General features: G+C 45.7%; 2 protein-coding genes across 11 annotated transcripts in view; one reads left to right on the forward strand and one right to left on the reverse strand.

The window, feature by feature from the left end:
* OSTF1 (osteoclast stimulating factor 1) overlaps nucleotides 1-19,006 on the reverse strand; it is a 58,387-nt gene extending 39,381 nt beyond the window's left edge. For both annotated transcript variants that reach the window (XM_058695671.1, XM_058695670.1), the window contains exon 1: nucleotides 18,364-19,006. In XM_058695671.1, the coding sequence (XP_058551654.1) occupies nucleotides 18,364-19,006 (643 nt within the window). The remainder of the gene's footprint in view (nucleotides 1-18,363) is intronic.
* Nucleotides 18,974-22,919, forward strand: part of NMRK1 (nicotinamide riboside kinase 1) — a 49,601-nt gene continuing 45,655 nt past the window's right edge. For 7 of the 9 annotated variants that reach the window (XR_009251819.1, XR_009251820.1, XR_009251821.1 and 4 more), the window contains exons 1-2: nucleotides 18,980-19,112; nucleotides 22,385-22,448. Coding sequence is in view for 4 of the 9 variants with exons in the window: in XM_058695674.1 (XP_058551657.1) it covers nucleotides 19,054-19,112; nucleotides 22,385-22,448 (123 nt within the window). In the remaining 5 variants the exon portion in view is untranslated. Of the gene's footprint in view, nucleotides 19,113-22,384; nucleotides 22,449-22,919 lie in introns of all 9 variants that reach the window. The other 2 variants (XM_058695675.1, XM_058695677.1) reach the window with 1 other exon arrangement.

The raw sequence follows: 22,919 nt of genomic DNA on the forward strand, positions 1-22,919 counted from the left end.
AGTATCCAAGAGTCAAGGCCATCATTTCGCCTGCAGGGTAAGAGGAAACAGCTGTGCTCTGTTGGGTCAACACAGGCTCCCCTGGGCTTTGTGGATTCCAACGCCCATAAATGAGGTGGTTAGTTCAGAATAGGCTTCTTGGTAAAGATCTCTATGCATGTCATTCCACAAAAGCCCACTGCTCTTGAAGATAAAACACAGAGGCTATGATCCTTGCAGAGAAAATCATCGTGCGAGCACAACGTTTAAGAGTTTCCACCATAAAGGATGTTTCTTTCCTCTCACTTCCATTCTCGGATTCATTAAGTCAACTCCAATGAATTCTATTTGCATATGTGCCTTTAAAGGATATACTAATAAAAAAATAAGAACATAATATTTTCATCTCTCCTCACACCAACACCACCTCAACCAATCCAGAAAAAAAAAAAAAAAAAAAGCCACTGAAGAATTTGAAACGTGTCTTGATTTCAGCTGCAGGAATGCCAGACTCGTTAAAAACAGTAGCCAGTGTGTTTTCTGACAAGAGGGTTCTGTTTATTAACAGTGTGCCTTTCTTATCCATTTTTTCTTTTCCTTATACTTTTCAGGGCCTTTCAGCAAACTTGGTTACTTTTACATCTTCAGGAGCCATAGCTACTGGTTATTTTTCTTTCTTCTCCGCGGTATAGCATAAAAGTCCCAAAGAACAGGGTTCAAAATTTCAAAGGACACACTTGTTGCCAACTATGTCTTGACTGGCTAAAAATCAGAGAGGAAGCAATGGCCCCCAAAGACCCTTCACTCCCAGACAAACTGCTTCCAAAGTCACTTTGAGGACCCCACAGGGAACTTAAGAGAAATCTTTATTTCAGACCTTGGAATTTAACTTAAAAAGGTGACACTGGTCATACTACTTTCTGCAAAAGGCAAGATGAATCCAAGGGCCGACCCATGACAGCAACAGTTATTGCATGACCCAGGAACTAAGAATGATTTTACTTCTTAAAAAAAAATTTTGTTAATGTTTAGTTTTGAGAGAGAGAGAGAGAGAGAGAGAGAGCACACAAATGGGGGAGGAGGCAGACAGAGGGAAACACAGAACCCAAAGCAGACACCAGACTCTGAGCTGTCAGCACAGAGACCAACGCAGGGCTTGAACTCACGAACCACGAGATCATAACCTGAGCTGAAGTCGGACACTTAACCGACTGAACCACCCGGGTGCCCCATAAGGTTTTACATTTTTAATGGTTGGGGAGCAGGAGGATCGAAGGAATAATAATATTACAAGACACATGAAAATTATCTGAAATTTAAATTGCAGTGTCGGTAAGTAAAGTTTTATTGGAACAGAACCCATATATACATTCTGTTCTATGGCTGCTTTCACTCTATGATGGCAGAGTTGAGCAGTGCAACAGGAAGCATCTGTGGCCCACAAAGCCTAAAATATTTACTATGTGGATCTTTACGGAAGAAAGTCTGCCTACCCCTATCCTCTGGCCCCTATTCCTGTTAGTAACGAGTCAGACCACAGGAGCATTAGCCCCAGCAGGAAGGGTCCAAATCAGTCTCTCACAGACTCCACAAGCAGTGCGGGTTTCAGCCTCATCCTATGTGAAATGACTGGTTGTCTATACATCCATGATTGAGACAGAAGATTCTCTAACACTAAAATCTTTCATCCAAAACGGAATTCCCCATCTAAACCCATGTTTCTGGGACACTTACCACGAACCAAGTACCATGCAAAGTGCTGATTTGCCACAACCCATTTAATCTTCAAAATAACCCTGGGCAGGGGGCGCCTGGGTGGCTCAGTCAGTTGGGCATCCGACACGATTTCGGCTTAGGTCACGATCTCATGGTTCGTGAGTTCAAGCTCTGTGCTGGCCTTTGGACTGACAGCCTGGAGCCTGCTTGGGATTTTCTCTCTGCCCCTCCCTCACTTGGGGCTTCTCTCTCGCACGTGCGCACGCGTGCTCTCGTTCTCGCTCTCTCTCAAATAAATAAAGTTAAAAAAAATGCGGGGGTGACCTGGGTGGCTCAGTCAGTTAAGTAACTAACTTCGGTTCAGGTTATGACTTCGCTGTTCATGAGTTGGAGCCCTGCATGGGGCTTACTGCTGTCAGCGCAGAGCCGGCTTCGGATCCTCAGCCCCCCTCTCTCTGCCCCTCTCCTGCTTGCACTCTCTCAAAAATAAATAAACATTTAAAAAAAAAACTTGAAAAAAATCCTGGGAAATAAATACTTTATGTATGTAGCCTACTATATAGCCGGGGTAACTGAGGTTAGAGAAGACAAGTAACTACTCCAAATCTACACAACTAGAAAGGGGCAGACATGGGGTTTAAACCCAGGGCTTCTGGTCTCAGGACTCTGGATGATGCCAGCAGGCTGGGATTAAGTGAGAATGAACAAGTCAATTTACGTAAAGGACTTAATGAAGTTCCTAAGGTATTTTATGCACACACAAGTTTAGCTATTGCCATTTATTACAAATTTTTAGCTGATGTGACGGGTCATTCCTTGTGTCTTTAGCGTCACTGGCAAGGCCATGAGGCCATTTACCCTAATCTTGCTCCCATACATAAGAGAATTTAACATTTATCACACCCCAGCAGAGAAATCTTCACATTTTTGTTAAGCAAAGAAAGTATAATACGTAATATTACATCTCTGAAGGGCTATCAAAGAATTAAATGTAAGTTTTAAGTTGTCATTTTTGAAACCTATAGCTACTGTCTTTAATCTATGCAAGGTGCCATAATAAAATGCGACAATCTGGGTGGTTTACACAGACGTTAATTTCTCACAGCTCTGGAGGCTGGGCAGTCTCGGATGAAGATACGAGCCAACCTGGTTTCTGGTGAGAACCCTCTTCCTCACATGCACATGGCTGCCTTCCCACCGTGTGTCCACACGGCCTTAGTATGCAGAAGTATATACAGAGAGATTCTCCCTTCTTAGAAAACCACTAATCCCACCATGTGGGCCCCATCCTCATGACTGACTCTAACCCTAAATGCTTCCCCAAGGCCCATCTCCAAATACCACCACACAGGGGGTATGAGTTCTGGGGGAACATAAACACTGAGCTCACAACAGCTATGAATATAGGATTATAAAAGAGACAGAAACGCATGAACATGTAAATGTACCCACGTGGGAATAGAGATTCAACAGTAAAAACAATAAAAAGGTTTATCGCGACCTTTAAAAATCAGCTTTTGGGGAATAGGCTTATACAAAAAGTGCTGGTTTGATGGTAATATTACCTACACAATCTATGCATGGAAGAAACAGCAGAAAAAAACAACATCAAAATGCTAACAGTTACTCTGGGTGGTGCCACTATGAGCCAGGTTTATTTTCTTCCTTTACTTTGTAAATTGTCCACAAAGAATGAGAATCCCACATACAATCAGGAAAACATGGTTTCTTCCAATGCCCTATTGAAGCACAACTCATGTTATCTGTACTCTGTCAGCAGAGGTGGTCTCTTTTTTTTATTAGTTTATTTATTTTTGAGAGAGGGAGTGAGTGGGGAAGGGCAGAAAGGGACAGAGAGCATCCCAAGCAGGCTCCCTGCTGTCAGCACAGAGCCCAACGTGGGGGTCGGACTCACGAACCATGAGATCATGACCTCAGCTGAAATCAAGAGTCAGATGCTAATGGACTAAGCCACCCAGGTGCCCCAGCAGAGTATTTTTTAATATTGAGTCCTCTTTGCCTCCTTGATCTCACCACACACACACACACACACACACACACACACACACACACACATACACACAGTCAGTGGGGAGATAAGCAACCACGATGCCGAGGGTGACACGTAAGCCACACTGACGGTGGGAGACCTGTAGGTCAGTGCAGCCTGCACAAGAGGTGGCATGCACTTTGTCTCTGGAAAGATAAGAGGAGTTGCCAATGAAAAAGGAGCAGGGCAGACCCAGAATTCGGAGCCTGTATGCAGACAGAGGCCCGGAGGCCAGGCAGGGGGGAGGAGGAAAGTCACGGAAATCCGTGGGCCTGAGCCGGGCAGGAGAGATACTTGCTGCCTGGAGACATAAGCAGACTGGGCAGAGATGTCTGAAATGTCTCCGAGACCCACATTAAGAAATACGTTGCACAGCGGGGCTCAGGAAACACACACACACACACTCACCCCTAAAACACAGCTTCCAAAAAAAAAAAAACCAACTTATCCTTACTTTCACTGATTCTCTCTGGTATCTTCTATTCTTGCTCTATTCTCTTTCCTTCCTTCTTATCAAGATGCTAGTCATCGCACACTACACAGACTTTGTGACCTACCACTGGGTCACCACTCACAGTCTGAAAATACACCAGGCTGGAGCATTTAACATATGAATGTGTGTAACCAGTGTCCAGGGGCCAAATGGAAATTCATTCAGATTTAGATATCTGGTAATCTTGGCAATAATGAAGCGCTCTCAGATTATAAAATATTAAAAATGGCCTTAGAAATTATTTTTATTTCAAGAAAAAAATTTTTTTTCATTTTGAGCAAATAATAAGTGGACAAGCTTAAAATTCAGACTTCATGAATGCCCAATTCATTGGAAAATTACAACTGTACCCAGGAGATAAAAAGTTGCCAGAACAACAACAAAAAAGGCCTTGGTCTTAGCCCTCTATAAAGACCCATGCTAGTGGGGCGCCTGGGTGGCTCAGTTGGTTGAGAGTCCAACTTCGGCTCAGGTCATGATCTCACGGTTTGTGGGTTCAAGCCCCATGTCAGGCTCTGTGCTGACAGCTCAGAGCCTGAAGCCTGCTTGGGATTCTGTGTCTCCTTCTCGCTCTGCCCCTCCCCCGGTCCTGCTCTCTGTCCCTCTCTCTGTCTCAAAAATAAACATTAAAAAAAAATCCATGCTAGCAAGACAACATGATGATAAAAATGTCTCCTTTACTTAAAAGGCCCCTTTAAAACCTGATATAAGGACAAAGATACACACCGTATCTAGGAACAAAAAAAGAAAATTTCTAGAGACATAGACCGAACTTAAGCAAGGTGTTCACTTGAAGCTTACCTGATGGCCACACAGGGGCCAGATCTGTAGCTGAGGGCATTTTACTACTTCTCATTAACACCAGAACTCTCATATAACAATACAAACTCTGGATGAATGGCAAACATTATCAAACACAGCAGGAGAAACTAATGAGGGGGCAATGACTGGCCATACCCCTGAAACTGAGCTCCTCTCCATTCAGAAAACAAAAGGACTCAAATTTTCTTCTGCAGCACAGACACGAGACTCTGCCAAAGCCCATATTCAAAAGTACAACAGAACCCAAGACAGGAGAGTGGGTTCAGAGAGGCCATCTGTAGGAAATCAACAAGATGTCTAAGACGCTCATTTCTTCCAAGATCATCTACTTACTAATACAACAACCTTTAAACTGGAAATTACTCCCTAGTTGCATCCTCTGTCAAGACAGACAACGGTGCTCCTTTACAAGGTTTACTACCTTTTCCTGAGGGTCTGGTTCCTATCCTGAAAGTGGTGAGCCTCGAGGGGCCTGGTGGCCCTAACACCTTGTGGCCATTCCAGGGCCACACCTGGCAGCTCACTGAAGGTTCAGCCCAGGCAGGGAGGATGCCCCAGGTGATCAGTTCCTTCTCCCAACTTGCCTAGTCCCTTAAGTCTAGACGGTTTACGGAAAGGTGGGTTTAGACAGAGCTCTGGAGGCCTGGAAAGACCCCAGGAATCCAAGTGGCTCCCAGAAAAGGGAGAATGTTAACCCAAAGAAATGCTCAGGTATTTTCCCACACCAGATCAGATGCTCGTAGGAGGAAGGAGAATGGGGTTGGATTTCCCCTAGAGAGTGGTAAGGCCAGACAAGTGAAAAGCTGTGGTTTTCTGGGGCTGTAATTAAAATAGGGTAATTACAGGATCGTTCTGATGAAAATCTCCCTTCTACTCAAGGCCTGGGCAGGAGCTATGACAGCACACTCCTGAGGGTCTTGTACTTAGATTCGGCGGCTAAAACCTCAGCCGCTCCAAGGCCCAGGGTACCTTTCACACCCATTCCTGAGGCTGCAAAGTGCTCATGGATTTGTGTGTGTGTGTGTGCGTGTGTGTGTGTGTGTGTGTGTTGTTAACTCCTTTTCATTCATGGATGCCCAGACGATCATTTATCATTTTATGAACACCGGGTCATCGGCTGAGGGAAGGCAGGGGATGGAGACATTGGAATGTGCCCTAAAATGTCTAGGAATACAGCCCCTCCTAAATCCTTGAGCCTGAAGAAATACTTGCTGTTTACAATGTGGATGGGATGACAGTGAAAACCCCAGTCCACAGGGACAGAAGAGGGAAAGTTCTGTGCTCTCTTGGATGGTGGCTTCCCACCGACATGCAGTGGGTTGTGTAAATTGCAGGCTTTCATAATAATTACTAGGAGTTCACTCTCCTTCAGTACCCACTGTCCAGCTACAGAAGTAACCTGCCTTCTCTCATCATCTGGTCTAACAAACTCCAGTTTCTTTACCTATGGTCTTAAGACATTTAGTAGAGACTTAATACTCAATTTCTAACTACGAACAATTTTTTTTAGTTCTAAAATTAGAGCAATAACATTTATTCTGATCAGGATACAATGTACAATGTACAATGTTATGTTCTTAAATTTATCATTATATCCTTAGGAGTATATAAATATTATTTTCTTTAAAAACAAACAAACAAGGGGTGCCTGGGTGGCTCAGTTGGTTGGGCGACCGACTTTGGCTCAGGTCGTGATCTCGCCATCTGTGAGTTTGAGCCCCACGTCGGGCTCTGTGCTGACAGCTCAGAGCCTGGAGCCTACTTCAGATTCTGTGTCTCCCCCTCTCTCTATCCCTCCCCTGTTCATGCTCTGTGTCTCTCTGTCTCTCAATAATAAACGTTAAAAAAAAATTAAAACAAACAAGGTGGCTTCTGGGTTTTTTAATATTTTTTTATGTTTTTATTTTATTTTTGAGAGAGAGTGCAAGACAGAGTGAGAGAAAGAGGGAGACACAGATCCAAAGCAGGCTCCAAGCTCTGAGCTGTCAGCACAGAGCCTGACGTGGGGCTTGAACTCTCGAGCCATGAGATCATAACCTGAGCTGAAGCTGGACGCTTAACCAACTGAGCCACCCAGGCACCCCAGCTTCTGGTTTCTGTGTGAGCCCTACGTAACTTACAAAGTGACAGGTGGACTGAGAACCAATCTCTTGGTGGAACAAGTGTCTCTCTTCTGAAGAGAAGCACTGAAAACCCTCCTTCCTGGAATGAAATTTGAGAACTGCTACAAAGCAAGGTCTGAACTTGAATTCACGGCTTAAAATTGTAACTTCCAAAACAGGAAAAAAACAAGATGGGAGAACAATATTTTGCACAGAGACTTAATTTCAAAAAACTAGCAGTATATTCTTAAATCTCAAATCTACAGAGTTGATGTCACTGAGTTATAATTGACTTTATACATTTTTCAAACATAAAAGTCCCAAGAGCCATTCAGGAATGACAATATTTTTTTTTTTTTTTTTTTTTTGCCACTGGAATGTCATTGGGCACATTTCTACAGGGCCACCCTGATGCTGTATGCCTGTAGGCAACTGAGGAAAAAAAAAAAACAGTAACAAAAACAAACTCCACTGTCCTATGTAGCTAGAGTCTAAGTGAAATCAGATCAGGTCTAATTAAGAATATATTATGTCTCCACCCAAACCCTCTTCCCATCCTTTCCCCTCTCTCTGTCATGGAAATCTGGACTTAGGAAAAAGTCCTTCAAGTATTTAATGCTTCCATCTGTGGGCAATCGTCTGGCCCTGAGCACTGGAAGCAGCAACGCAGTGGGTAGAGGACCACTGAAAATGTCCCATGGCTCCAGAAGAAGCACAGAATGAAATGATGTAGAAACCTGTGGGATTATTTGAAAAGTTAATCTCAGGCAATGAACACTTAGAAGCAAATGAAGAAACCTAGGACCAGAATGGGTGTGGTCTCACTCATCAAGGTGACCCAGCAAGTCAATAAAAGAATGGGGGCCAGAACTTTATTTCCAAACTAATGTCCATTTTCCATTACTATATTCTTTTTTTTAATGTTTATTTATTTATTTATTTATTTGCGGGGGGGGGGGGGGGGGTACATAACTGGGGGAGGGGCAGAGAGACAGAGACAGAGAATCCCAAGCAGGCTCCACGCTGTCAGCACAGAGTCTGATGCAGGGCTCAGTCCCACAAACCAGGAGATCACGACCAGAACAGAAACCACGAGTGGGACCCTTAACCAACTGAGCCACCCAGGCACCCATTACTGTATTCTGCCTCCGCCTCCTCCAAATCACAGCTTGGTCTTATATCACCCTATGAGCCTGTCTTCATGCCTGAAGTCCTACCATTAGAGTGGTTCATTTAAAAAGGTAATTCTTTTCGGGAATCTTGTGTTTAGCTTATCTTATTCTTTAATGTAAATACTTTTGGGAAGGGGATGTTGATAAATCAGTGATTTGTTTAACACTGCAGATCAATTTGTTCATCAGATGTGAATCAGTGACTTTGTTCCCAGAACCCTGGGGAATGAAAGAATAGAAGGAACCAAGTTCCAGGTGACTTCAGAGGAAAACTTCAGTCTTCAGCGAGATACTCTTGGAAGGCTCTCTGGACATGTGGCCCTGACTCCTTGAGGTACAATAATGAGAGCTTAACCAACAGCTAGTTGGCTGTGACATTCAGGTCTGCCAAAGGTTAGTTCTGGAAAATGAAGGCAGACCAAGGGGAAATCCATTCAAGAGTAGACACAGACCCACACTAATCTTAGGGTCATAGTACGTCAGAAAGACACAGGTGTGTTAGCCAAAGGTCCATGTGATACGGAGCAGGTATCCTAAGCAGGGAAAAAGCAGGCCAATGACAAGGACTCAGGGCAAACTAGGAAGCAGATTTCCTGTGCCAGTAAACAAAAAAGTGCTAGACCAGACGGCAAGACACCAAGAGACCTAGTACCAACCAAAAATCAGAAAGTGGGCCTGAGTCCATTGTGGAGAACAGAGCTCCTACCAAAGCAGCGTCAAGTCCTAGGCACCCTTTAGAGCCCCAATACTTAGGTACAGAATTGGCCCTCGAGAGCAGGAAGGCATTAAGCAAGTACTAGAAGTAAGCCTGTCGATGTGACAGGCTCCCTGAAAGAGGAAGTGGACAGTCACCCCTAAGCAGTGACTCGTACTTCACGGTTCAGCAGTTCATAGGCCTAGGTTCTGGTCGGCAGCTGCTTGCGTGACTCATATTTAGAACCTGAGTGCAGAGGAATAAAAGGGAATGACTTATTCCCTAACAGAAGAATAAGGCTGAGAACAACGTCAAGTTTGACACAGTATTAAGAAAATGAACTTTGTGGGCACCTAGGTGGCTCAGTCAGTTAAGCATCCTACTCGTGATTTTGGCTCAGGTCACGATCTCACGGTTGGCGAGTTCGAGCCCTGCGATGGGCTCCACGCTGATGGCGCAGAGCCTGCTTGGGATTCTCTCTCTCCCTCTCCCTCTGCCCCTCCCCTCCTCTCTCTCTCTTTCTCTCTCTCTCTCTCTCTCTCAAAACAAACTTTTTTTTTTTAATTTTCTTTCTTAATGTTTTTATTTATTTTTGAGACAGAGAGAGACAGAGCATGAACGGGGGAGGGTCAGAGAGAGGGAGACACAGAATCTGAAACAGGCTCCAGGCTCTGAGCTGTCAGCACAGAGCCTGACGCGGGGCTCAAACTCATGGACCGCGAGATCATGACCTGAGCCGAAGTCGGCCGCTCAACCGACTGAGCCACCCAGGCGCCCCTCAAAACAAACTTTAAAAAACAAAAATAAAGACGACGAACTTTGGAGGGACAGGTTTCTGTTGCGATGAGTGTTTCACAGCCAGTTTCCTGCCTAAAAAACCAGCAAGAATACTTTCTGTTTAGGTCCTCCCAGGGCCACAGTCGACAAGCTTGTGCTGACTCATCAAAACAACAGGCCCAAAACGCAGCCGCAAAATCCTGTAAACCTGGGTAAGCAACATTTTAGACACACAAGAGTCTGGTTTTGTCAAGCAAGGAAATCTAAGATACTCTGTGGTCTGAGATGCCCGCCAGATGTGACAAAAGGCCAGGGGCTTCGCCTGGGCTGGCCGCCCCCACCCATGCTCGGGGAGCTAGGACTCGGAGGCGGGTCCCCCCCAAGGCATGGGTCGGATTAGGAGGTTTCCGGAAGACCCAGCCGCTCCAGAATACTCTCCAGGTGGAAGTCATTTCTTTGTCTCATGCAAGTGAGTCGATTCAAATGTCTCCTGTTAGCTGAGGGAATCCCTTAATAGAATCCATGACTTTATCAGAACCAAGCAAAATCCCTGGATCAAAGGATGGCACAGAGACTTCAAGGCTGCCTTCAGATCCTTGTAAGGGGGCCTGAGACAGACCCTCCAGCAGGAGAATAGACTGAGTTGGGTCTCTAGAGTCTTCCTTAACTTGAATTCAAATTGCCTCAGGCTCCCTGGAAATCCCAGCGCCCCAGACTAGGAAAGGACCACGTTCCGTGCATTCTTTGGTCCCAAGAATATTAAACCAAAGTAGTCCATCAAGTTCTAAGGGATGCTAAAGAGTTTTTAAATCCCATGTCAATCAAATCCACAAATACAAAACTCTCCCCCAAGTCCTACGCCAAGAGTAGGGTGAGGAATTTGCCTTGTGATTTTCTAAAAATTCTACAGATGCCCAAGCATAAAGTGGGAAGTGACTAGCAAGAATTCATTAAGAGGAAGTGGCCACCACAGTCCCACCAGCGACTTAAGTGACTTTAAGCTGTGACTTTAAGCTCTTTAACATTTGGCTGCACCCCAAACGCCCACAGCCATTGTTAACATCCTGACAAACAGACAAGCAGATACGCGTGCACAGGGCTGACACGCGGACAGTCTCACTTTCTGCAGGGAGCAGTACTGTTTTCCACAATCTCTTACTCCAGGCCGACGGCTTTCTCTTTAATTCAGAACAAATTTCTCCAGTTCACAGCTCCATGTGTGCAGACCAAGTCCCCTGGCTTCTCTGAGAGAGGGGAGCTCAGCTTCAAGCAGTCAGGCAAACCGAGATTGGAGGACATACCAAGTTATCTCATTGTGCCCGAGTCAAATGACATTTCCCGCTTTTTCTGCCTAGCAAACTCTTACTCAGCATTCAAGACTCTGCTTAAATTTCCCCCCTTAGGTGATACACCCCAAGCGTCCTCAAAATTCTCTGCTTTGGACTTCCCAGCGCTTTGATTCCTGTCTCCTATCCTATGCACTGAAATTTGTCTGTTTAAGGCATGTGCACACATTTTTGGTAGGAAGGGAAACTGGTAAAACCTTTTTGGAGAGCGTTTCGGAAACGTCTATGAAAATGACGATGCACATACGCTCTGATTCAACAATCAGACCTCCAGGACTTTCTCTTGCAGATCAACTCATACCAAGCAAGCAGCCAGGCTGTTGTAACTACGTAAATATGGAAACAATCTAAAAGTGCATTCTAATCTACTGTGCAACCATCTAATGTGGGTCTGGGTAAATAGATACAGTGGAATATCACGTGACCGTTCAAAAGCACCAGGGAGCTCTCTCTATACTGTTATCTGTAAGTTTTTCCCCAAACTCCTCCAATATTTTTGATCGTCTTTTTTTCCCCAGCTTTACTGAAGTACGACTGACAAAGCGATACAAAATCTTGATGTGACGGCTCACATTAGCCCACTGAAAGACGTTTCTCCGTCCCTCTCCGTCTCTCCTTCTCTCTCTAGGTCTCTCATGTGTTTTGTCTTCCCCTGAGCATTAAACAACGGAGTACAACTTTGGCAATGGTTTTCACCGGACATGAAGTATGAGGTGAAGGGCGTCAGAATATGCCACTCCAAAGCAGGCCACTTTGGTATAGGAAGTATTTTGAGCTGAAGGCAATTGAGAAAAAATAGACACGGTCTCTCTGCCTCTGAAGCCTCTCTTCCTTCTCCCCATCTGCCTAAAAGCAGGGCATAAATTTCCTTCATGAAGGAGTTCTCTCCCCATACAAGAAAGAAAACTTTTATTATCAGAGGTGGAGATGACAGGTAGTTGTGTCTACACAAACAAACCTTACTAAAATAATCCTTATCTTCGATTACTTCCCTATATATTTACCTTTCCATAATTTACTGCCCCTAGAAACTAAAACCCCTCTTTCCTTTGTCTAGTCATTTCTCCACGATGTATCATGCTTCCAAAATGGCACATAAGCTTTCAAATCAACCCCTTCTTTGGATTTTCGCCTCTTTTGTGTATAGCCCCTGTGCAGGTAAAACTGAAAACGTCAAATAAACTTGTATGCCTTTTCTTCCCATTAATCCGACTTTGCATTAGCTTAATTTGCAGGACACAGAACATAAGAAGGTAGAGGGAAGATTTTTTTCCTCCCCTACACAGGTGTGTCAGAAAAGCTCACTGCACTCGTGACACTGGAGTCAAGCTGTGTGAATGCTGGAACACAAGCTGGAGAGGGCGCCACTGTTTCCAGAAATAGTACCGATGGATACTGCCTCCGGCCTTTGCTGCTTTATAGTGTAGCTAGAAGATGTTCCCAACCACAGCCCACTCCACCTTCTTCCGGACAAGGATTTTATGATGTATCTGGACTTTTTATGTATTTGCCATGAGTAAAAAGTTTAGCTGCTGCAAAGTTACAAGGAAATAAAAGGTTATTCTACTCTCAAAAAGTATCTCAGAGTCTAATACAGAAGCATTGAAAGAGGGAAGTTATACAACACAAATGCAAATAACACACAACTGCCTAAGTCAATAAAGGTGGCTGCCTGAAACAAAAGCCAGTCCTCGGGGCGCCCGGGTGGCTCAGTGGGTTAAGCGTCCGACTTCGGCTCAGGTCGTGATCTCGCGGTCCGTGAGTTCGAGCCCCGCGTCGGGCTCTGGGCTGACGGCTCAGAGCCTGGGGCCTGCTTTGGACTCCGTGTCCCCCCCTCTCTCTCTGCCCCTCCCCTACACACGCTTTGCTTTGCTCTGTCTCTCAAAAATAAATAAATGTGAAAACAAATTAAAAAACAAAAACAAAAAAGCCAATCTAATAGATCCTCATAGATTTCTCTGTGCAAAAGACACAGCTTGCACTTAAGGCCGGTGTGCCATTCTCAGGTCAAACCAAAACACCACTTCCTAGATCTGAGACCTTTAAGTGGCTTAGTTGATTTCATTAAGTCCTACTTCACCCATAAAATGGGGATATTAGGACCCACCTCATAGGGAAGTTAGAATAACTAAATGAGATAGAACACATAAAATGCTTGGCATAGTACCGGATACTTAGGGCCAAACAAATGTTAGCTATTATTATCATCATCATAATCACCATTCTGGAAGTTTCAGAATGTTTTCCAAACTTTATTCCGCCACCAGGCATAAATACAGCATCACGTTTATGAAGGAAACTATCCAAGTGCACATTTCTAGCCAACCCCATCTCACCGTTGATGAATTTATTTATTCAGAGGGGAAAAAAAAAAAATACACAAAAGTTCCGATCATTTTAGATGAAGACCTTTTTCCTCTCAACAGTGTTACATAAGCAGCATATGTATGACATCTTTGAAGTTTATGTTTTTATTGTAAATACAAAAGAACCCCAAATACTGACATTTGCTTTTTCAAAGTCCCACGAATTTATTTTCATAAGACACATAAAATATTTACGCTGTTTTATTTCCACCACCAAGATCAATAAGCCATTTAAAAGAACTGGTCAAGGTCAGACATCAGGCTTCCAACTACAGTGGAGGGTAATCAAACCGGCTTAGAAAGAGACGATTCTAGTTCAAATCTCATTCAATATCCTTTGGCCCATCTTTACAGAATAAAGTCTCAGAATAAAGTCTTTTTTTAAAAAAAGGTCTTTGTGAGAATACAAGCTGTCCTCGCCACTCTGAGAAGCCAGGTGGCTTCACCCTAATTGATCAGCAAGGCTTGGGAGGGCGGCTGAAAAGAACAAAAAGTGCTGTATTTATAAAACTGAGAGGCTACATTGGTCCCAAAGAAGGAGGGGGGGGCCCCATAGAGAATAAGCTAAAGACTATTAAGTCATGACTAAAAACCATATTAGACGGTGGCCCATCTAATAATTAGAGGGGAGAGTTTCAATGACAGACCTTGAGTGGCCATAAGTGACCCTATAAAAGGAAATCAGTAAGAAAGGAAAAGTCAAAATGTGACAATTGATTTTTTTTAATGTTTATTTATTTTTTATTTTTTTTTTTAATTTTTTTTTTTTCAACGTTTTTTATTTATTTTTGGGACAGAGAGAGACAGAGCATGAACGGGGGAGGGGCAGAGAGAGAGGGAGACACAGAATCGGAAACAGGCTCCAGGCTCCGAGCCATCAGCCCAGAGCCTGACGCGGGGCTCGAACTCACGGACCGCGAGATCGTGACCTGGCTGAAGTCGGACGCTTAACCGACTGCGCCACCCAGGCGCCCCAATGTTTATTTATTTTGAGAGAGAGAGAGAGAGAGAGAGAGAGACAGAGGGATAGAGTGCAAGTGGGGGAGGGGCAGAGAGCAAGGGAGACACAGAATCTGAAGCAGGTTCCAGGCTCTGAGCTGTTGGCACAGAGCCCAATGTGGGGCTGGAACTCACAAACCGTGAGATCGTGACCTGAGCCTAAGACGGACACTTAATCGACTGAGCCACCCAGGCGCCCTGACAACTGATTTTCAAGCAGAGTGTAAATGATAATTTACTGACTGTAGGAAATCAGCCAATCAACAGCAAACCACTTAAAATTGAAACTGAGACACACTTCTGAGGATAACTGTGCCTTCTTTTTTGAATAAAATAGATTTGGAGAATCCTGAGAACAGTAATTATCACTAGATAGGCAGGGATGGTATTTCTATGTTTATATATTGTTTTTCTATATGTATTTCCTAAATTTTCTACAACAAAAATATATATTTTGAAGCTTGGAGAAAGAAAGAGGTAGAAAAAACATATTACTTTTATTTTTAATACCAAGATTTTTCTTAACAAAATGGGTAAGATCAGCCATCCAATTACAGATATAGGTTAATCTAAGATATTGTCTAAGATACATAAATTTGCCCCATCAGGCTCGACACCTCCATGGGCGAGACCTTATTTTATCGTTCCTTGGAACCCCAATATCTAGCACGAGGCCTAAAAGATTAGCTGCATATATTAAGAAATGTTTAGCAAATGAATTTTGGATGTGGCTGCAAACCCACACTCTGGTGTAACCCCAGGAAGGTACAAAAGAAAATGGTCCCCTTATGGGACATATGGCAATCATCCCAATAGGTATATTACTGACATTATAGCTTAATGTCTCTTGCTACTAAAATCTTCCATGAAGGCCTGTGTGCTCCCTCACCTAGCTCCCCTCCTTTTGGCACTGCGTGTGGACTTGAACCATGCAGTTCTGCTGGGGTCTTGCTCTGCAGGAAGCTACAGGGACTACTACCATGATAGAGACCATCTTACAGAGATGTCCGGTTCACTCCAACACTTTGAAAGAACCCATGGGAAGTTGATCTCAGATCTCAGGGTCATTAAAGTAACTCTCCTCAGAGCAAGTAATACATTTTAATTTTATGATGAGTAGGAATCTTATCATTGATCTTTTATCTTTATGCCGGAAGCTGAGAGCCAAATCTATAGCCATCTTTTAGAAACCCGGGAGGACCTTGGGACATGCATGTCTGTAAGCTAACCTTTCCTCTGGTTTCCTCTATTCTTCTTCCCTCCTTCAACATGGCCCTTTCTTGCCTTCTTAACAGCTGGGATGAGGCAGGGTATAAACAAATCAAGAAGCCAAAAATTAAATGCACCCCCCACCCCTAATTTCAAGCTGCTCCAGACATTTTTCACCCATGCATCTTGCCTGCAGGACAAGAGTGTAGAGCTCAACACCACTCTCCTCACTGCTGTTGGCCAGGGGGTGACCTTTATATGCCATCTGTGATCCGAAAATCTGACTGAGGACCAGAGGCACTTTCCTTTCCACTCCCACCCACCAGCTCTAACATACACAAGACCATGCATGTGAATGGTGCACGGTGATGTTAAGGCAGAACAGCATTATGAGAAAGAAACGCAGATTCTGAAACCAGAGGGACCTCAGTGCTAATCCTGCCTGCTCCGCTCTACCGGCTACTGACCTTGGGCAAGTTACTTAACCTCTCTGTGCCTTGCCTTAATTTCCTCGCCTGTGCAATGGGAACAATAATGGCACTGACCCAACAGGGTCGTTGTGAGAAGTAAATGAGTTAATACATGTAAAGTGATTAGATCAGTGCCTGGCACTCAGTACGTGCGTGCCACTACTCTAATGGGGCAGTTTTGTTTTCCATTAAGCCAGGCCATGCGATGTCTCAACTCTGATTGAAAGTAGAATGTCTCACTATAAATGAGTAAACTCACAAACTGATTTCTGTGGTCACCTTGAGTTCGGATCTCATTTAAAAATCAGTGTGGAGTCAAAGCTCTTTCAAACATTTGCCTTCTGATTTGCTGAAGAGAAGGAGAATGCAGCAATGTCCAACAACAAAACAGTTTGTGGGACTGTATCCCCAACGGTAACAGTGGGATCCTTCCATCAAACCTGACTATGCCCGACTACTCATGCACACCCTTGGACATCGCAGTCAATGCTTTCCCAGCTGCAGCACAGACATCACTTGAAGGTCTAGAGAAATGAAAAAGCTCATGGACTTCTCAGGACATTCTTTAAAATAAAGTACTTTGTTCGGCGATCAAAGAAGAACAACAAGGCTTTGTTGGATACTTGAGGTCCTGATTTACATCTGATTTTACCTCCTACACGTGCTCTTAAAATGCAAACTCCTCATCAGATTCCACTTACGAAGAAACACAGAACCCAGCACTAGCCCCGCCCCATCTTTGCTCACAGCAAAGCCAAAGTCCCAGCAACTTCCTTCACACCCAGTCCACCAAAAAATTTAAGTCCTTGGTGAATGACTGTCACAGATATGAGTTTGTACATAATTTTCAAATAAAATGACTTGAAACTGCCACAGTATGATGGCAAAGAAAGAAAACTAGATAATCATGAAAGGTGTAGTACTTGCAACCAAGGTTACTTCTAAATTTGATGTGAAAGGAAGGACACATTTCAGCTCCTGCGATACTGAAGTTCCAGGAGACTGGAAGAAACAACCCGAGAGTGTGTCAGGGCCATTTATCTTCCATTTCCTACGTTTCCCGTAATTACTCACCAAATGAATGCACGAGTTTGTTACAGTACTGAATTGAAATACGTCAGCCCCTTTCACATTCTCCTTTCTCCATATCATAGAAAATATTCTAAGAATAGAATCAAAAATGAACAGGGACCGTAGGCCAAGAACACTGCTTGGAGGAATTTAGTAATCTCACCCTCTCCAGCTTAAGCCCCGCAAATTCACTGGGGGAGCGGAGGCAGTGGACTTGTACAGCACGATAAAGAGACACTCCCGAACTGCAACAGCCGAGATTACTCTGCCGCAGCCTAGATTCTCCTCGCCACGAGCTAGAGTACAGAGTTTTCTTTTTTTAATTTTTTTTTTCAACGTTTTTTATTTATTTTTGGGACAGAGAGAGACAGAGCATGAACGGGGGAGGGGCAGAGAGAGAGGGAGACACAGAATCGGAAACAGGCTCCAGGCTCCGAGCCATCAGCCCAGAGCCCGACGCGGGGCTCGAACTCACGGACCGTGAGATCGTGACCTGGCTGAAGTCGGACGCTTAACCGACTGCGCCACCCAGGCGCCCCTAGAGTACAGAGTTTTCTAAATGCTTTCCCCAAGATCCCGAGGTCAGTTTCAAAAGCGGCTCCTCTCAAAAGTCCCAAAGGACACTCGCTCACCCACCCCACCCTGCAAGCAGAGCACTTCCCGTTCGCTCTGGCCGGTCAAGAACTCTAACTTGACAGTGACACACACTGAAAAAAAGGAGGAAGTGGCTAAAAGACCATTGCAAGGCATAGATACATATATGTATTTCTTTAAGAGGGGCAAGATCCCTGTCTTCCAGTGAAGCTTCAATGGGAAGTAGCCATCACACCCACTAGAAAGTTGCAGCGAATGATAATGTCGCAAAATCGAGGGCGACTCCTCTCTAAAAGAAAAAAAAAAAATTTAATCCTGGAAATCCTCTTGCTGTCCAAAACGCTTCCCTCCCCGCTGCGAACGCAACAAAGCGACCCATCCCGGTGGGTCGGCTCCCGAGAGCGAGGCTCCAGGCCGGATACGTGCGTGGTCTGCCCTGCCAAGTGGCAGAGGAAGCGCAGGGCACCAAGGCGGCCAGGGGACCCCGCGAGCGGCTCCCTTACCTGGTTTGACCGGTTTGGGTGGCGGCTTCGACATCGCGCTTCCTGGAGCGGCGGAGCCTCGAGACCAAGCACGAAAAGCCAACCGAACGCCCCGCCAGCCGGCACTCCGGGGGCCCCAAAGTTTCTTTTTGTCTGCTGTGCGGCGGTGCGCCTTCAGGGACCTGCGCCCACCCTTGGCCGTCGGACTAGCAAACGCAGTCAGAGCCGCTCGGCGCCGTGCCCCGCCCCGCCCCGCGGCCGCCCGAGCCTCCGGAGCGCGCGGCCGGGCGACGAGGAAGTGGCCGCCGTCTGGCCTCCGAGCGCTAATTGGCTCCCGGGCTGGCAGCTCCGGCGCGGCGGGAGCGCGGGCGGCGCGCGCGGCGGCGCGCGCGGCGGCGGAACGAGCCGAAGCCGAGGGAGGGCGCCGCAGGCTCGCGCCGGGGCTGGCCGGGCTGCGCGCGCCCCCGATGAGAAAGGGCCGGACCTTGCGGGGGCGCACGCGCGCGCGTGGCCCGGGTGGCCGGAGTCCCGCCCCGCCCCGCCCCGCCCCGCCCCGCCGGGGCTGGAGCCGGCTCCGCGTCCGGCCCGAGTGGGACGGAGCCCTCGGTTGGCGGTTGCTACCTGGGCCGCTTCCTACCGGGTAGGAGCGCGGAAGGAGGGGCATTGGGCCTCTCCGCTAGCGAGCTTTGGGGGTTGCGGCGGGTCAGCGACATGCGCGCATTCGGCCAGCGCCTGTGCAGCTTTGCTTGGGAAGACTCGAACTGGCGCCGGTGAGTATCTGCGCGACCCGGCCGCGCTGCGCAGCGTCGCCGAGGCCTGAAGGTCTTCCCGATGTGTGGCTGTGCTGGACCCCGAACCTGGTTGCGTTTTTCGAGCCTCGTTGGGACTCTTCAGCACCCCAAACGGGCTGCTAGATGGCCTGCCTAGGAGGATGTGTCCGTGGTGGCGTGGTGCTTTAACGGCCCATAATAATCCTTAGTAAGAGACAACCAAGAGGTGGTAGGGTTGTGAAGTCACCAGGGACAGGGCCAGCTCTTGATCCCCACGAGAGGAGACAGCCTTTTATTCCACGAGTATTGTGGTGGACTCACCACGACCCGCCTGCCACCTATTATTGTACGGCCTGCTAACTGAGAATGATTTTTACCATTTTAAAAAGGATGAAAAGAAATCAAAAGAAGATTTTTGTGGCACGTGAAAGTTATAAGAAATTCACATTTCGGTGTCCATAAAGTTTTGCTAGAACACAGCCACGCTCATTTGGCTTCTCCGCCACAGCAGAGCTGAGCTGCTGTCCCCAAAGCCGAAAACATTGACTGTCTGCACTTCACAGAAGTTCGCCGACCCCTCACCTAGCAGATTGAATCTCCAGTGGGAGGCAAGGGCCAGAGCATACAAGAAATACAAGTGTGCGTTCAGTTCAAAATAGCACAGCCTATGTGATAAAATCAGTTGTATCTTTAAGGGAAGGGAAAAAAAAAAAAACCTAAAAGAAAAAACTTTACAGGAGGGTCTATGTAAAGGGAAGCTTGAAAGTTTCTGCTGGGGGTTAGTGAAAGATAAAAGTGATTCCAAGGGAGAGGGGCCTGGGCTGAGTATTCGGAAATTCTGTTTAGTAAAAGGGAGCAAAGTTTAAACAATAGTAGGAAAAGACTTCCCTGTTGTGTGGGAGAAGATAATCAAAATATCTGCTGAACAAAACAACTAAGTGAGAAGTCCTGAAACATGTCACCGGTTTCAAAATATCCGACTGTTCTTTAGATGCCCTGAGAGGTACATTTCGTTATGCGTATTCGAGAGTTGCTCTCTTCCTTATAACCTGCTGATTTCTGCACATACCGCTTCTGACCGTTTTGCAGTTTAGAGGCCAAAATGTACCTCGGTTAGTAGTGGAATACACGGAATAAGCACATACAAGTAGTGAAAAAAGGATTCAGCATCCTATCTTACTTAGGGTAAAAAAGGTATCAGAGGAAATTAAAATACTCATTTTGGGTTTGCTCTGGGCTATTTTAGTTTCTTCCCTTCCCCCCCCCCCCCCGCAATGTAAATGACTCTGCTGTTGAGGAAAACTTTGTGCTGAGAAAATAAAATACATAAATAGCTCACGAAATTGGAGGTGGTATAATAGTCCAGGGAATCAGATGCCCCAGATCAAATAGGGGTTGTCTCTCCAGCGACAGTCCGTGATTTAGTTTGTAGTTGATCAAGCCGGTTTTCGCCTCATGGGGTCTGCTACTCCATATATTTGGAGTGGGGCAAGTCTTGATTGCTGGCTTTTAAGTGTGATTTTAAAATAGTTCTCAAAGTGGGCAGCAGGCAGTGTAATAACACAAAGTGTGGAGGCGGACGGTTCCAGCCCTGCACTTGGAGTTCACCTGGGTGCTGCCCTGTGCATCCAGTGCGGTTTTTGAAATAAATGACTTCTGGTATTGCTGGGCCCACCCTCACCCCAGCACCTGTCTTGCTTTGGCTTCTCGCAGTTCCCCACCCCTCTCAGCACATGGTCACGTGATCGGTGCTACTAAATTGTAGCCAACCTTTACCCAAACAGTCTTGGGCAGTCTGAGACTACTGACTACCATAGAATTAAGGGCTCCTGTTTTGATAAAAACTTGCATTTGACTGTGGGAATTCCCTCCTGAGCCCAAGCAATTTTACAGGTACGTTCTTGACTCTCACTCCTTATTTCTGAATTGCTCGTTGCCACCCAAATAATCCCCTCAAGCGTCTCTCCAGTGCCACAGCCACACTTGTTCTTTGCATGCTGTGTAATTGATCCAATATCCTCATGTGTATGCATAGCTGTGGCATGAAGCAGGGGGACCAGGAGCCCTTGCCACTCAGTGTTCACAGCCATTAATAATACATCAATAAAAATGACATCTATTATGCATGAGAGCCTCACAATTAAGCCAGCACATATGGGCATCCTTTCTTTGCTCTTGGTAATAAAGTGCTTTTTAGCAGCTTGGAAAGAAGAAAGAAAATAAGTCGCTTGGACACAGATCAGGGATGGGAATTGGGAGGGCTGCTGGGGGTCTCCAGCTCCGTGGCCACTCACCCCAGTGGCCCAGATTAGCTCCCTGATCACCCCACCAGACCAGTCCAGAATAAAGAGCAGCATTAGTTCAGGCAACCCTCAGGAAGCACTATTGTGAGATTCCCTGCAGCTGCGCCTCCTTTTCACGTAAAGAGGTGAAAACACTCCATTAGAATATCCATAGGACTGCTTTACTGAACCTTAGGGGGCCTTGTGTGAAACTGCCCTCCACCCACTAGACGAGGGGTCAACAAACAATGGCCTGTGGCTAAAACCTGGCCCTAGGCTTGAACATTTGCAGTCAGTTTTCTGATTAGGAACGCTAACTTTGAAATCCAGCAAGAGAGGTGTTATCCCAGTAAGAAAGGAATTCCATTCTTCTCGTTAGTAGATGTGTATTACAACAACAAAACTGTACTCCATTATTACGTTTTGACTTCCGTCAAAAAAAACCGTTATGCAAACTTGTTTTCTCTCTTGTTGTAGAAGTACCTTCATAATAACTTTGAGTTTGCCTCTTGCCTCCCAAAGGCTCAAATATTTACTACCTGGCCCTTTTCTGAAAAAGTGTGTCTACCCTGGCCCTGGACTTTGATTTTTGAGTGAGGAAATAGTACCCTTAAAGGGAATTCACTTTCTTTTGCCTCTGGCCAGCAGTGACGTTTCCCCCCAGCTCTGTGGGTTCCCTGCCACTGGGGAAATAAACGGGTCATCTCCAGGTGATTGAATCTTAAAACTGAGTTTCAAAGTTATGAACCTCCGTCGTGTGTGGTCTCTGAGACTCTGGCCTATAAGCCTGGAGCACACGCCAGCCGTTGTGAGTCTGACAGAGAAGCTGTTATGAGTTGAAGCTCTTCTCCTGAATGTGGATAATCCAGGGTGAGGTTCCCCAGAGGTCATGGTCATCCTTCCCCCTCAGCTGGCTCTCCTAATTTAGGACTCTTATTTCTTTAGATATCCAAGTGATACACGTTCAATTTTTTTTTTTTTAATTTTTAGGAAATTTTACGAAGACGTGATTTTCAAAGCTAATTATGAAAACATTTGTCGTGGGAATCAGTGGGTGAGTAATTTTGCTACAAACAGCCGGTGGACGTACTCAGGATGTCCAAAGGGTGTTTTCCTGTAGACGTGGTGGGGAAGGAGGAGTCAGGATTCCTGAATCCTGAAGAAAGGAACAGGCCACTGGCTGTTTTATAAATGGCAGCAGGAGATGAGAGAGTCCCTTACAAACAGAGAAACAGGACCCTCAGTAATCAAAATCTGCCTGCTTTATCATTTCTTTTCCGGAGTAAACATCAGATGCTTTTTTATCCTATGTCCTTATTGCCCTGGCATAATTATTAGCTGTGTGCCCCTCTCCCTCTCAAAAGTGTCCTAAATTATATGGTCGCCCAGTCTCTCTGGTACCAGAGGTGTGCATGCAAATAAGACAGCAAGGGACATTATTTGTTTTGCTACTGTTTTATGTTCATCTTTCTTCTGGGTACATTCACATGGTGCATGGTCCAATTAATGAGATACTTGAGCCTAT

Source organism: Neofelis nebulosa, chromosome 12, assembly GCF_028018385.1.
Source record: "Neofelis nebulosa isolate mNeoNeb1 chromosome 12, mNeoNeb1.pri, whole genome shotgun sequence".
NCBI lineage: Eukaryota > Metazoa > Chordata > Mammalia > Carnivora > Felidae > Neofelis > Neofelis nebulosa.